Source organism: Rhipicephalus sanguineus, chromosome 6 (assembly GCF_013339695.2).
Source record: "Rhipicephalus sanguineus isolate Rsan-2018 chromosome 6, BIME_Rsan_1.4, whole genome shotgun sequence".
Taxonomy (NCBI): domain Eukaryota; kingdom Metazoa; phylum Arthropoda; class Arachnida; order Ixodida; family Ixodidae; genus Rhipicephalus; species Rhipicephalus sanguineus.
Genome location: NC_051181.1, coordinates 133,927,903 through 133,942,671, shown reverse-complemented (window position 1 = coordinate 133,942,671; position 14,769 = coordinate 133,927,903). Strand labels below are relative to the sequence as shown.

The following is a 14,769-nucleotide window of genomic DNA, read 5'->3' as shown; positions in this document are numbered from 1 at the left end:
CTGCCGGCATGTTTCTTTTCTTTTTTGTCTGCGCAGACATATTGATGTTCAAGATCTCTCGGAAACCAACCTGTGTGATAAGGGGAGAATTGAGGATAACGGTGAGCACAACCCTCAGTTTCTCATGTTTCTGTGAATTTGCGTGTGTGCACAGACTGTAGGTCAGAGATTGTTGACGCCGGCTGCTCTCTTCTTTATTTTCAGGAACTAGAGATAGGTCCACTGGGGCATGATGATAAGCAGCATCTTCATCCTGTGATATAAGCTGTAAGTGTGCACAACAACTTTGTTTATGCGATTTTACCAGGCATTTACAACAGAAAGAAGTAAGATATTTAACTATTATGCTTCCCGTTAATGAACTTTTCATTCATAGTCACTATCACACTTATACGGCTAGCACCTAAAGCAGCACAGACCATTTGGCTGAATTATGTTAATTAATCTGTCATTATTATTGTTATTTTTTTGCATTGTGAAAATGTGAGAAATTTGAGAATTGAGAAATGTGAGAAATTTGAAATGTGGGAATTGCAAACTTTTAGGAGCAGTAGTTCATGTAGAATAATGTGCTGATGTGGGTTTGTATGTGTGCTGCTTATTATAGGTGCCTTTTAACATGCTGTTTGAAACATATTTAAAACAGGGCAAATCTGTACAAAGGGAAAGTCGCTCCCATGTCTTATTCTTGTCCACACCATGCTGCTTGGTTCTAAAGTAACGCATTGCCTCTGTAAAAATAAAGAGAGGGTAGAGGGGTCCTTGGTCATGTTCCGCTGTGATCTCTCCAAATTTTTCTTTTTCCCATGGTAATGATAGACTACCTTGTCTACTTTTGCAGCCATTTCATGATCCATCCACTTATTTTCATAAGTGTGGAAGGGCAAGCACAAGAGGCTGCCTCGGTTCTATACAATCTGAAACTGGGTATCTTAGGCGGTGCAGTGTATTGTTGCAGTTGCGAGAACATTTCATATCTGGGAAGTGTGCAAAGGGACACTAAATGCAAATTTTAAGTCAATGTGGATTGCTGAAGTAGCATTACAGAAACGTCGTAGTGCTTGTTTTATGCCAAGGAAATGCCTAATTTGAGAGAAAATCATGTTTTAGTGGTCTACATACCGTTAGTGTAATTCAAACCGCCTCCTCCAAGAACAGCCTTCTGACACTGCATTCACCTTTGCCAGCCCTTTCCTGCCCAACAGCCTAGCGAAAACAGAACTTCCATCGTTCATGGTCTTTTTTTTTCATGAATCAGACTGAAATGCACAAGTTGCATTTTATTCCATATTGTAATGCGCTATAATGATCTTTTTTTGTCATGGGTAGCTTGAGTACTTGTGATTAGTTTTACTGAGGCCCCATTATGTCAAAGGGCTTGCATTCAAAACTGTTCCACAGGTGACAAGCATCGTGTCCTACGTTTACCTTAATTTCTCTATTACTAAAGCGGTGCTGTGTATAAAATTGATATTTTAGACGTTCTCATACATTGACCTATCACTCTCACATGTACTGTTATTTGCCATTAGTCTGTCTTTGACAGGGCAAGCTGCCTGAAGTATTCGTAGATTTCACTTAAGGCCCTGCAGCACTTTTTCTGCATGGTCAGGAAATGCTGCTGATCGGTAGTCGAGGCTCCTGAGAACATGCGAGCCAAACATAGCGCAGCACGCGGCCTGGAACTTACGATTACTTCTCAAAGTCAGCTAGAAATCGCTCGCTATTCTCTCAACAAATGATGCCATAAACCCAAGTGATCGTGCCATAAACTTAAAGTCCACAGCCATTGGCTGATTTCAGCATTGCGAGCTGCATAGTTACTGCAGCTGCCGCGGGATGCCGCAACATGCCCGTGCGCTCGCTCACGATCACACTGAAAGTAAGTCGCGCGGTCTAAGAAAAAGAAAGAAAAGAAAGTGCTCAAGGTCATGACATGCGCTGACGAACGGGCGTAGCTTCTTGCCCCCTTGTCATTCCCACCCCTGCGTAGCTTTCAGCACGCTCTCTGATGTGAAAGCAGAGAAACAGCGCTTAAAGCATGCAACTAATCCCTGTATCTACGCTCGTACATGATGGATTCTAAAAATTTTTGTAGCAGTTGATTTGTGATGCAATAATCTCCTTCAATGAAGCCATTCGATGATTACTTGGAAAAGTGTTGCAGGGCCCCTTCGAGTGTCCCTTTGTGGTCGTGTGTGCAGTGTCCTCTGCGGAGGAGGCGCAGGCTGGTGGGGGCATGGCGACGGTGGAGGGTCGTCCGGCCCAGTATGGGGTCACGGTGCAGCAGCTGCGGGAGCTCATGGAGACCCGCGGCCATGAGGCCATCCAGCGGATCCAGGACGAGTACGGGGGCATCCAGGACCTCTGCAGGAAGCTCTACACCTCACCCACCGATGGTGCGTACCGCATTCACCCAGTGGCAGTGGTCGTGCACCGATAAGAACAAGGTCATAGGTTCATCGGCAGCCACAACGGCTGCATTTTTCTAGGACAAATTGCAAGAATGCTAAGGTGCATACTTAGATTTAAGTGCATGTGAAGAACCACAGGGAGTCACTGTAATTCCCGAGTTCAATGTGAAGCACACTTATCATTCAAGGTAGTGGTTTTGGCATGTAAAGTCCTAAAGTTTAATTTGGTGATTGTATCGTACCCCCTTCCCTGCCTGCTGTGATGTGGGAATGTCACATTCTTAACTGTTCTGAAGGACCAGGCCCATCAGAAATATTTTTGAATGTAGTGAATGCTGCATTTGTATTGGCAATCTACAGTTTGTGACAAGCCATTGTCATGAACCGTCTTTTTTTTACAATATAAGATATCTTTGGTCATACCCGCGTGCAACCTTGTCGAAACTTAGCACACTTGTTGGGACATTCTTGGAAAGTGTTTGCTCGAAAATGTGGCACATATCATGATACCTCTCGTTTTCCTGCTCCTAGGACTGAGTGGATCTGCGGCGGACCTGGAGCACCGGCGGGCGACGTTTGGGGCCAACTCGATCCCGCCCAAGCCGCCCAAGACGTTCCTGCAGCTGGTATGGGAGGCACTGCAGGACATGACGCTCATCATCCTCCAAGTGGCCGCCTTTGTCTCCCTCGTGCTCGCCTTCATCGAGCCCGAGGACCACGACGCCGCGGCGCATGGTGAGTCCCACAGTCTCCCTTCACGCACCGTCATATACACTCTGCTGCCAATCCAGTAGGGGTCGCTATAACGTAAAACTATTCCTTTCCGTTTCTGGGGAGCTGTTTTGTACGCGCTGTGCGACAGAATGGAACGAAACGTCAGGAGAGGACGAGAGGGAGCTGCACGAGATTGTTTGAGGCTTGTCTGATGGTCAGACGTGAGAATAGCAACTGAAAAAAAGCCGTGCTGTCAATCATTTTGGCAAAGAAGGGGCACAGAACGGATGAGGACACCGTTCTGTTCGATAGAACATTATGCAGAATGGTCTCCAGACGACTTGGATTGGATTGAAATGTAAGCGTTGGGGCCGGAGAATCGAATTGGCCTGATTTGTGTCTGGCTTACTCCAATCCCGTGCTGATAGTATGCGAAAATTGCAACATAGCCCCCCACCACCGAACGACTCATACAGTGATATGTAAAAACTCATACAGTGATATGTAAGCTTGTAAAACTATGTTGTTGGATTCCAGAATATCTGCATCCCAAGCAAATCAAAGTAAAAGATGGTGAACTTGAGAACATGGCCCAGAATGTTTGTAGTAACGTAACTGTTCCAGTATGTTTTGGACTGTGTTATGGAAGATAATTTTAAATGGCTTTAATAGCATGAAACCGCTGACAACAGCATGCAACCATTGTAGATTTGGTTTTAGACACAAGTCAAATATTCCTGTCACATTAGTAACTTTTTCCGGAGAACTGGCATGTGTTATAACAGAATATATGAGATAATGCTTTCCTCAAGCTCAGTGGCTGTTAGCCACACTAACATTCCCTTGCCAAACAATTTCCCCGATAAATTTGAATGAAACTCTGCAGCTTGAGAGTGCCTTGTTAAAGTGGTCGCTCGTTTTAAAGGGGCTAGTTTGAAATGGCAACTGACGTTCCTTTCTTCCTTTTCTTGTTTGTCTGTGCAGGCAAGCCAAAGGAGCCCGGTGAATCGGAAGCTGGGTGGATAGAAGGTGTAGCTATTCTAGTGTCTGTAGTAATCGTGGTTCTAGTGACTGCATTCAATGACTACACAAAGGAGCGGCAGTTTCGTGGACTCCAAAGCAGGATAGAGCAGGAGCACAAGTTTGCTGTGATTCGGGGTGGTGAAGTGCACCAGATCGCCGTGACGGAAATTGTCGTCGGTGACATCTGCCAAGTCAAGTATGGTGAGTACATCCTTCATGTTAATAACCTTGTTTTGCTTGTGTATCGCTCTACGACACCACTGTCATGTATGGTGATGGCAATTTTTTCAACTGCTCAAATGTGATTTCTAAATTTGCTGCAAATCAAGATGCTTCCAATGTGTGGGCATGTATTTGAATTGTGACTGAGGTTTCTATTCTGCTTGTTGTGTTACCCTGAGGCTTTGAGTGTGTCACCTGTTTCTGGTCCAATGTGTGATGTTGTTGGGCTTGTTCCAAGCATATCCCTTTTCTTGACATATTCTAATCCTGTGGTAAACATTTTCCGAAGGCTACGGTTTCCTTGTCCGTCTACATCAGCAGAATGCAAAAAGAAGAGAAAAAAAAAAGCTTTTGTTCTTCGATTTGTGCTGTCATTAAAGAACGAAATGTAAAAAAAGAAACCCAGTGGATAAGAATGATTTCACACCTTTCAGCTCCCACTGTTCATGGTGCAGCTTTGAACGTTTGTGCTGTCATCTTTTGCTGCATTGTTGTGAAATTGTTACTCATTTACAGTATTATGCTGTTTTGTCATTGTTGGTGTATTTTTGAGATCAATATGTTTAAAAGTCCTCCTTTGTAAACTTAATAGATGTCTATATGAGTTGTCGAAATGTTGGCACATGCACATAGGAAGATGAAAGGACATCTTCGTGGTACTTGCATCAAGCAATTCTACTTGGAGTAGTTACTCAAGCAAGCAAAGTCAGCTGTATAGTAAGGTGCCTTGAATGAAGGGTGCATCGTGATGTAAACATCTAAGCTAAAAATGATGTCTTCACACGTAATGATGTGTGCTCTGGACGGCCATTTAAAAAAAATTAAGAAACATGCGCATGCTCGCCTACTCCTTCCCACTCACGTCCTGGTCAGTTTTAATCATTTTAATGTTAACCGGTTGGCAAGCTTATGTATCATTGTTCCATGTACGTAGTATTACTGAAACCTGCTTAAAAACTGAGTCATTGCAAGCACAAAAGAAATCTTTAGCGGCGTCCTTAATTCTACAGCGACAACAAAGACAGCAGTGGTGAACTTTGTCTTTTGTACGTATTGAAATGCACCTTTTTTTGACAGAGCTACCATAATTAGCAGCTGTAGTGAAGGTGTGCCGAATTGTTCATTGATATTGTTTTATGTCTCCATCACTGGCATTGGATGCAGTATTATGCAGAGTGTAACTTTTGATGCTTAGCAGGGTTGGTAATGCCATTCATTTAGTTGCTTTTACCATGAGATTGTGCGTATAGTCTAGAGGGCTTGAGTATTGTGGCAGTGCATTTTTGCTTTGTGGGGTTGTTCAAGTTCGGGCACGTTTTACGCCGGTGCTTTTTTTAATTGTCTGCAGAAATAACTGCCTTGACGAACATGCATTGTAGCCACAGCATTTGTACCGACAGTTAATTGTTGTGATTGTAGGAAAATTGCACAGCGTAGTGACCAGCTGGTGGCGGCTGCAGTAAGGATGAACACAATGTAAATTGAGTACCGCGTGGTATGCAGTGTGTGGCATTTATAAATGAGAGCTCTCCACTTAGCCTTTTATGCTTGCATGGACACAGTAAAAAAGTTGCTGCTTGCATTATTTTCTCTGCCGCATGTGGTTGAACAGTGCTATACCAATAGCAGTAGCTGTATACATGAATCGTACAGTGCACTAATCATGACCTCAAATCTCATCGTCCAATTACTTAGACTGGCCTTAAAGAACGTTGGACATATAAGTATTACAAAGGACGTTTTTCCTAATTGTGGCTGTAGAAAATGGTATGTTATGCTCAGGTTCAGTGTCAAATGAATTGAGTACTAATGCCTTCGAAGCAGCAGTGTGGCTGATAGCTTGTAGCTTTTCACCAGATGTAGGTTTGGTAGCTTGCATAGACATTGTGAGACGGGGTAGGCTGTTGACTGCTCAATTTGTTCACATCAGTGCTAATGCCTGTGAAGGCTTGTTGGTCATATAATAGGCGTGATGTATGCGATTTAGAAGCACTTTACAGCAATTGACCACTGGCTTCTAGACAGTAGGCGTTGGTTTTTGCATCGTGATCATTTGCTGGAGGCGCTGTGTGTTAGACAGCTTGTTGCAGCCACATATAAGAAAAGGATCCTGTTCCCCAGTGCTGGTTTAGAAAAAGCAGTCTTCGCAAAGCTCACATTTCAGTTCCAAGACGTGAAGCCAGTTGCAGGAGGCAACCAGTGACCTTGAGAGCTACCCCAGGAGCACTGACGCTCATCTGGGAATGTTCGTCGAACCTGCGACAAGAATCTTTCTGCCACAAAATCTGTTTGCATTGAATGCAGGCGAGATGGAAGCGAACTTATGTATCTTGGATTGTGTTGTTGCCATAGAGCATGTCTCGTCATATTGGTGGTGGTAACACATTTCAAAAGGAAAGGGGTAAACTTTGCTATCTGTGGTGCACTGTCTAAAAATGGGAAAATTGGGTGTGGTTATTGTACTTAACAGTAGGGATGAGGTGTTCTAGAGTTTATAGCTCTCACATGTGTCGACAAAAAAACAAAACAAAAAAACTGTATAGCATCAATGGGCAGCGTGGTATGCTTGTAAGAATGCCACTTACAGCATTTATCAATTGTTCCTGTAGGCTGCACAGCAAACTGTGCGAATTGCGCATTGAAAATGTGTAAAATTCATGTGGATAGACTAAAGATATGTGGATATAGCCGCTGGGTTTCATCATTATGATTATCGTTGCAAGTGGTCCATCATAAAAGAAGGTAAGGCATGTGAATACGGCAAAAGAGAAGAGAACAAGACAACACAAATGTCTACTATCTTATGTGTTCCCCACTATGCGTCGCCTACTACATGTTGTCTTTTCTTCTCTATTTGTCAATGTTTTCACGCCTTATTTTCTTTTATGATGAATACATACTGACTAGCTCAGCTTTCTGTTGTTCGGGTGCAAGTGGTCCGCGCTGCATTATATTCTCCAGTGCTAGCTCTCAGAAAACTGTCATAAGATCACAGTGCACTTTAGTTAGTCATCTTGTGGAATAATAGAGGCTCACTTACTGGCTTGAGGTTATGCACCTCCTAACACGTTATCTCTAATAACTCGTGCTGTGCTGTTCATCTGTGCATTTGGATTGTGGAACGCTGTTCTTTTTTCTTTTGGTGGATAAAAATGCAGAAGGTAATGTGTAAGGAAAGACATCACGCAAGATTCATGCTACATTAAGTTATATTTTCTCAGGACTAAAGTGAAGTTGGCATTACCTGAAAAAGTCACTGTTCTTCTGTACCTAAGTGTTAGGGTGGCAGATTAGGTGGATTAAAAACAGATATTTCAAGGTAAAGACTTCTAGTTAACATAAGCACAACATGAGAAACAAGCAAATTTGTTTGTGTCTTGGATCAAATGCATTTATTATGCGAGTGCCATTGAGGAACGTATCTCTATAAATGTGCAATAGAGCCATATTACTAGTACTGCTAACCCTTGATTTGGCTTATGCTACTTAAGATTTCTAGAGGGTGAATCAGTGTACTTGAACATTGCCTTTGCATAAATATTGCATGACTTTTTGAGTAGGGAAAGGAATCATCCGCCGGCCATGAAGGAACAAACTTGGGGTGCTCCAAAGAGAAGCAGAGAACAGTTCTGGGTATTTCCTTATGGACAGCGAAGTGTTATCTAAATTTAGTGGCTAATGATGGGATGTTTAGACTTGTCAGTGATTTGTATTGTCAGGATGTAGGTTAGCTGTAAAGTGGCCTTAAAAAAGACGCGCTCTATATAAGCATAAAAAATATACATACAGTAAAATTATGGCAATGATGTATGGAGTGGTCTATGGTTATTGAATAGGTGATGAGCAATCATAATTGCGGAAGGTGAGAAACGGTGACTAGCACCATGAGAAACAAGCAAATTTCTTTGTGTCTTGGATTAAATGCGTTTATTATGCCAGTAATGAGGGAGGTATCTGTATAAAAGTGTAATAGAGCCGTATTACTAGTACTGCTAACCCTTGATTTGGCTTACACTACTTAAGATTTCTAGAGGGTAATGGCGCTCTTTGGCCATCAGTGGCCCTTGCGCCATAGGGCAGTCTTTCTCTTTGCATCTTCTCATGGGACAGCAGTGTTATTCCAATGGTTTATGGTGCGTGTATCCTGCACTTTTTTTATGCTGCCTCTGAGATGTCTTGTGCTCCCATATCTCTGAGCTCGTGCTGAGGAGCCACATATCCTGGATCATGCCCTTTTCATGCATCACTTCCAGCTGGCAGTAATGGTGGCAATTTTTGCAGTTTTGGTAGCAAAAGTGCCCATTTTTACATGATTTCTGTGATGCTTCAGTTCCTATTTCAAATGTAAAATATTACATGGAGGCCTCTCTGTGTGTACACCCTCTGAAGCGAGGCTTTTTATAAGGTCTAAAATTTTGTTCGTTTTCTTGTAAAAGGCACGCGTCTTTGATTTTTGCCGGCAAGAACCAAGTAAATTGCAGAAGTTCCCGTGCATGACAGGCCAATTTTACATTCGTAAACCTGCCGAACCCACAATTTCAAAATATTACAATCACTCAAAAATAAAAAAAGATTTGGTGAGAAATCTTAACAATTCTTCTGTTCCTAGCAAAGCTGGCCTGTGAAAATGACTAGCTTTATTCTGTTGAGAAGTTGTGAACTGGCACTGATGCTCTATAGCCGCAGCTAGAAACGTGTACCCCACAGAAAATTTAATCAGAAGTGGTCTTGATCATTCCTGAAGTACTTTTGAAATAGCAGCGGATATTTAGCTCATTTTTTTCTCCTCACTTTTAGGAAAACCATTGTGGGGCCTGCAGGGAGTTCTAAACAATCAAGTTAATCCCCAGAATATTGTCTCTTTAAAAACAGTCGTCAACTTTATTTCTATTCTTTTAAAGCCAGTTCATTTTGAATTGTACCCAAATAAAGAGTTTAAAATTATTGCTGTTATTACAACAGTCACGACTCGAGCAAGCTTTTTTAAAATCTGAGATTTTGTGACGTATTTGTAAAAGTCAGCGGCTATGCATGTAATGATGAAAGCTATGTTGATACCTCGGACGTTATGAGAAACTTTCTGTAAGAGTTTGTACGCGAAGTAATCTAAATAGTGTCTCTCTCATCAGATGCTTTTCTCGCCGCTTTCGTTTTTTTGTTAACAGTGACTGCATTTTCTCTTTTGTGTCCACCACTCGTCATGCAGGCGATCTTCTGCCTGCGGATGGAATCATTATCCAGAGCAATGACTTAAAAATCGATGAGAGTACACTAACAGGCGAATCGGATCACGTCAAAAAGGGAGAACACATAGACCCCATGTTGTTCTCGGGTAAGCCAGTTTTTTGTTTCGGCCTCTTAAGAATTGCTTCTGCCTCATCTACGTTTTACCAGCTGTTGCGTCAAGCTTCATACAGCAATGTGTTGTAGTGATGAGTGTTGTGTTTTAGCATGGAGGGGTGCTTAAAATACAACATTTATGCTGACGATTTCTTGGCGTTATGGATATTACATAAACTACATTTACCCTTGCTACCAAATGTGCCTATGGCTGGCAAGACTGATATGCGAAGTTTTTTTTTTTTTTCTTGCTGTCGTGGCGCAGACTGGCCGAAATGACGGATTTTGCATTTCCCGTGTTGAAAGCCGTTATTTATATGCAGAATGTGTTCAGATGCTGCTGTCTTCGGAGTTGGTAGGACACATTTTGAAAACAGATTCTTCTTGTTGCTTTTTTTTTTTTAATTCAGGAAATTATATGGCTGTGCTCAAGCAAACAGCATTGTCCGCTTTGAATTGAAAATAGCTAACATCTTAACAGGTCTGGTCTTCATCACTCTACTGAGAAGAAGTCCCCTTGTAAAAACGCTCATTTTTCGTTGAGGCTTACGTTACTTGCTTATAGCTGCAATAGTTCTTTTATCATCTTCTTTCTGAGGCCCCTTTGAAGGAGAGTTATTGTAGCGTTGTGCAAATTAACTTCCTAATTTAGTGTTTTCCCACATTTGCGCATTTGAAAAACTAGTCAATGCGACATTAGGCCTGATGTTCGGAGTTCATTTGTCTGTGCCTGCTACAAAGATGAGTTAATTCCTGGCAACATCACGGACTACCTGAAGCCAGTGGCTCTTACTGCAACAGAGGTTTACTTCATCCAAGACGGGATGTTGTTTTGCTCAGTGCCATTTGGATGACTAAACCATCGGTTGGATTTTTAGATTGTATGCTCAAGTTCTGCTGTCACACTTGTCACTGTTTTAACGAGCCAATAAGTGGGGCTTGTTGGTTCACTTTTGATTGTTCTAAGTCATTGCATTCATAGAAAAAGATAATTGCCATTGAGTAGGCGCTGATGGCTGCTCATTTCTGTACTTGACAGGCACACACGTCATGGAAGGGAGTGGAAAAGTTCTGGTATCTGCCGTTGGCGTCAACTCTCAGGCAGGCATTATCCTCACTTTGCTGGGAGCTGCCCACACAGAGAGCAAAGAGCAGAAGAAAAAGAAGAAGAAGAATAAAGGTGCGTCCTTGGCCTGTTGTCATCTCCCTTTTCAGCTCCATTACGTGCAAGAGTATGTGAACATGAGCGTACTTTATAATGCGTATCATTAGTAATTAATCCTTTGCGAGTTTCCCAACTTACAGTCCTTTTCACCTGCTGCATTGTGGGGTTGAAGGTAACGGATTCTGACCTAACGTAATACGTACTAAATTCCTTGCAGGATGACGCTCAATATGTCAGTTGTAGTTAGCTGTTGTAAAGGGAATACGTGCGTACTTGATTTGTAGCTAAGCAGAAGAGCTCATTCGATTTCCCATCCTCTTGTGTTAGATTAACCATCCTATGTTTAACTTCCTCTGTGTGCTTGTTTACTCATGAATTGCATGCTCTATTGCAGTGTAATTATAAAGATGTACATTTTATTATCTTGGTGCACAACTTTCCCCATAGCCAGGTTCTGGCTTGAAGAGCTCTGTGTTAGTGGTAGCCGCCCATTTGTACTTCCATTTGTTCCTTTTGACAATAATCGCTAGCACCTTTCTGCTTGGTTCGCATTCCACTTGCTTTGTGTGTTAACTTAAAAATGTAGTACTGCCTTAGGTAGAGTTTTGCTAATTCTATGATTGCTGAAGTAAGAATGGTAATTGAGAAAGAAAAAGAGTCCCGAAGTTTACGCCATCGCAATTATGTTGTGACGGCATTGAGCCAGCTGAAAATAGTTAAATTTTGAACCATCTCTAAGAAAATCTAAATGTATAGGCACACGCTTTAATGTTCGAGGAATAATTGGCCTTTCAATATTGCTGGTGGTACTGTTTGAAGACAGAAAAATCAGTTGAAGCTAAATGTTAGTCTAAACTAGGTAAACGTTGTGTAAATCTCATTTTTAACTTTTTTATCATGTGCCTATATGACCTTATAAGAGAGTGTATCTTCATTGACGATTCAAAGTATTCTAGCTATACATAGTTATTTTTCTGCTATCTCTAAAGTCATCCTAAACACTTTATGTGGTATACTATCACAGGTACTACATGCCCTTTGGACTTGCATTTCCACTCACTCAAGTCATCAGACCTCCTTGATGCTTATTTCCTGCGTTTGTTTACCCTCACCCATTCTTTTCTGTTCGTTCCCCGTCTTTCTCTTTCGTTTCTTGTCCCGGCCACGAAATTGCCATTGTGCGGTATTGTTGGCTCGTGTGAACACGGCCCCTTCACGTGTCGTCATATGTATATGTGTGTGTGTGTGTTGATTGTCCATAATAATTCCGTGTTTTTCTCTCTTTCTCTCCTCCCGGCTCCCTTGTCCCACCTCGTTTATTTCTCTTCACTCGTAATCTATTTCTGTCCCTTTCTCTCTTCTTTACGTTTTCTTTGTTGTGTGCTACCTGACAGACGCTAAGAAGGGTCATAGAAAGAAGAAAGGGGAACCAGGTGATGACGCTATCTTACTTCCAACATGTAGCTGATGTAGGCTCAGCTTTTTCGGTGTTGTTATTGTTGTTGCTGTGGATAAACCTTTGTGTGAAGCAGGTATAGCTGAAGAGAGCATGAAAATATCTTAGCTGCCCTTGGATACAACACTTTCACATAAGCTAGGTTCAGGGACTTGGGTAATAAGCATTTGTGGAAGTACGTTGAGACATGGATCGCGTGTTGCTCTTAAACAAAAAAAAGCTTTTTTGCATGTTTTTGGAATGCCTTCAGACATATTTTTTTCCTTATGATTTCCTCATTTGGAATATTGTTCTTGGATCTAGCTTTATTTCATGATAGCATGACGCTGAATCAAGCATGAAAGCAAAGCATGCTAATATTAAGAAAATACTAACCTTTCCTTTTTTATAGATGTGTGGTGAGCACTTCTGCGTAGTGCTGCCGGATGAAGCGCTGCGTAACAAAGGATTAAAAAGCATGTGTTCTGTTAACCGAAGCTGAGATGGGACTATTAATATATTCTTAAGTAGAGTGCCAAAGTTGATCGTGTGGTTTTTGCCAAAGAAAAGGCTTCGGAAAGAGCACTTTAATAATATCTGTATTAATATCTGTAAATATCTTTAATAATATCTGTAAAGGGTAACCTTGGTGGCAGTGAGCATGATATAGACTGTGAAGAATTAAGTAGAAATGATGTGTAGGGAATACAACATCAACTTTGTACCACCAGTACTGCGTCTTAAATGCGTGCGAGGGGGTATCTGTAGTAACCGCACACAAACCTCTTGTGGCACAACATTAAAATGTTACAAATGTACCCATGCTATATACCAGTTTAATAGAGCTTAGTGTCCCAGAGGTTATGTATCTACCTAATGCCACTCTACAAAAGCATTGATCCAGAGAAAGATTTGAAAAGTGCACGTTTGGAGGACATCTTCTGAGGACTCTAATTCTTAGCTTTACTGCTGTATACAGGATAGCTCTTTCATGTTTTTGTGCCATTTGCTCTTACTAACCACAAAATTACAATTTTGTGACTAATTGAGATCACGGGGCAAGCATGTTGAATGGTACAGTCCTGTGTAGAAGCGGTTCTTTTTTGAGCGGGGCTGTCAGCGCTTTACTTTGTTTTTTGTGTTATGTTATTTTCGTGTGTGTAAGTATGCAGCATCTTTTGCTTCACCATAATCAGAGTGTAAGCTTGTCTATTAACTATGTAACGAAAGTTTGGTTATGTTGCATTGCCGTGCAGAAAAGAGCAGATTCTTTGTGATTAATTTTTTTGCAGGGTTTACCAGCTCTGAATGCATGGTGTGCGTGAAAGAGAATAACATTGCTTTTTATTGCTTTTATTGCTTGCCTTGTTTTACTAACATTGCTTGTCTCTTGGAATGCTTCCAACGTGTATTTTATGTAAATAACCTTGCTTCAAAGGGACACATGAGAGAAATAGTAAGTTAAAATTGACTGGTAGAGTGTGTGCTCAGAATTGAAGGTAGCTTAGAGTAAGTTCAGATAAACGTTGTATACCAGAAAAGACGTTAAGAAAAAAAAATACACATTATATATATATATATATATATATGGTGTCACCCACTGCAATTTTCGCACAAAGTTCGTTTTAACAGAGTTTTTTGGCTCTTTTTGTAAAAGCTAACAGATTGTTTAGTACCGAAGGATTGCATTTGATTTAAAACGAAATGAAAAAAAAAAAGTGCGCCAGGAACCATTTTTCTGCTATTTGCCCTAAAGTGACCGAAATTTATGAACTAATGACTACATGTCAATTTAGTAGTGCTCTCATTTGACGGTGAAACTAAAGTGGAAATCTTTCAGTGAAATCTGGCCTGTCAAGACTAATTTCTATCTCTTCTTTATTTTCTCAACTTAGCTATATTTTCATGTTTGTGCACAGAAAAATTTTACCGTTATGCAATCTTGATGACATCTTTCCATGTTCAGACATGACCGAGCACAGCTTTCTTATACTAACACTTTGTATGTGCTACCTCGATGCATTTACCCTTTCTGCTTAGTTAACCCTAAAGCAATTTTACTCACCAGCTGTACACAGAATCGTGTCTCATCGTTTTGCATTTTGGGCTGCATTAGAAAACTTGTACGCATTAGAAAACTTGTACTCTAGCAGCTTACACACCCAGGATTCCAAAAGGAAATTGCTTTTATAAAAACAGCTTTTTTGTTTTCCTTTCACTAAGCCAACGCTGAGTGGCAACCATGATATCTGCAGCTTTGGTTAGAGCATCTTGATATTAGACTGTGAATGCTGCTTTTGAAAGCATGGAATAAGTCCTGCCTTTCGCTGAAATTGTAGAGGGATGACAGCCCCTGAGAGGGGCAGGGTTTGCGTCTATCCTTTGTTCTTTATCTTTCTTTTCTTTAATTTTTTCTCTTTCTCCCACGAGAGGAGTACTGCTAAGTTTGCCATAAA

General features: G+C 41.3%; 1 protein-coding gene across 20 annotated transcripts in view; it reads left to right on the top strand.

The window, feature by feature from the left end:
* LOC119396471 (plasma membrane calcium-transporting ATPase 2) overlaps positions 1-14,769 on the top strand; it is a 332,288-nt gene that overhangs the window by 243,085 nt on the left and 74,434 nt on the right. For 17 of the 20 annotated variants that reach the window (XM_037663713.2, XM_037663712.2, XM_037663710.2 and 14 more), the window contains 8 exons: positions 37-101; positions 205-267; positions 2,205-2,399; positions 2,946-3,149; positions 4,113-4,352; positions 9,580-9,705; positions 10,753-10,893; positions 12,273-12,311. In XM_037663713.2, coding sequence (XP_037519641.1) covers positions 2,240-2,399; positions 2,946-3,149; positions 4,113-4,352; positions 9,580-9,705; positions 10,753-10,893; positions 12,273-12,311 — 910 coding nt within the window. In that variant the 5' untranslated portion in view covers positions 37-101; positions 205-267; positions 2,205-2,239. The remainder of the gene's footprint in view (positions 1-36; positions 102-204; positions 268-2,204; positions 2,400-2,945; positions 3,150-4,112; positions 4,353-9,579; positions 9,706-10,752; positions 10,894-12,272; positions 12,312-14,769) is intronic. The other 3 variants (XM_037663707.2, XM_037663702.2, XM_037663703.2) reach the window with 1 other exon arrangement.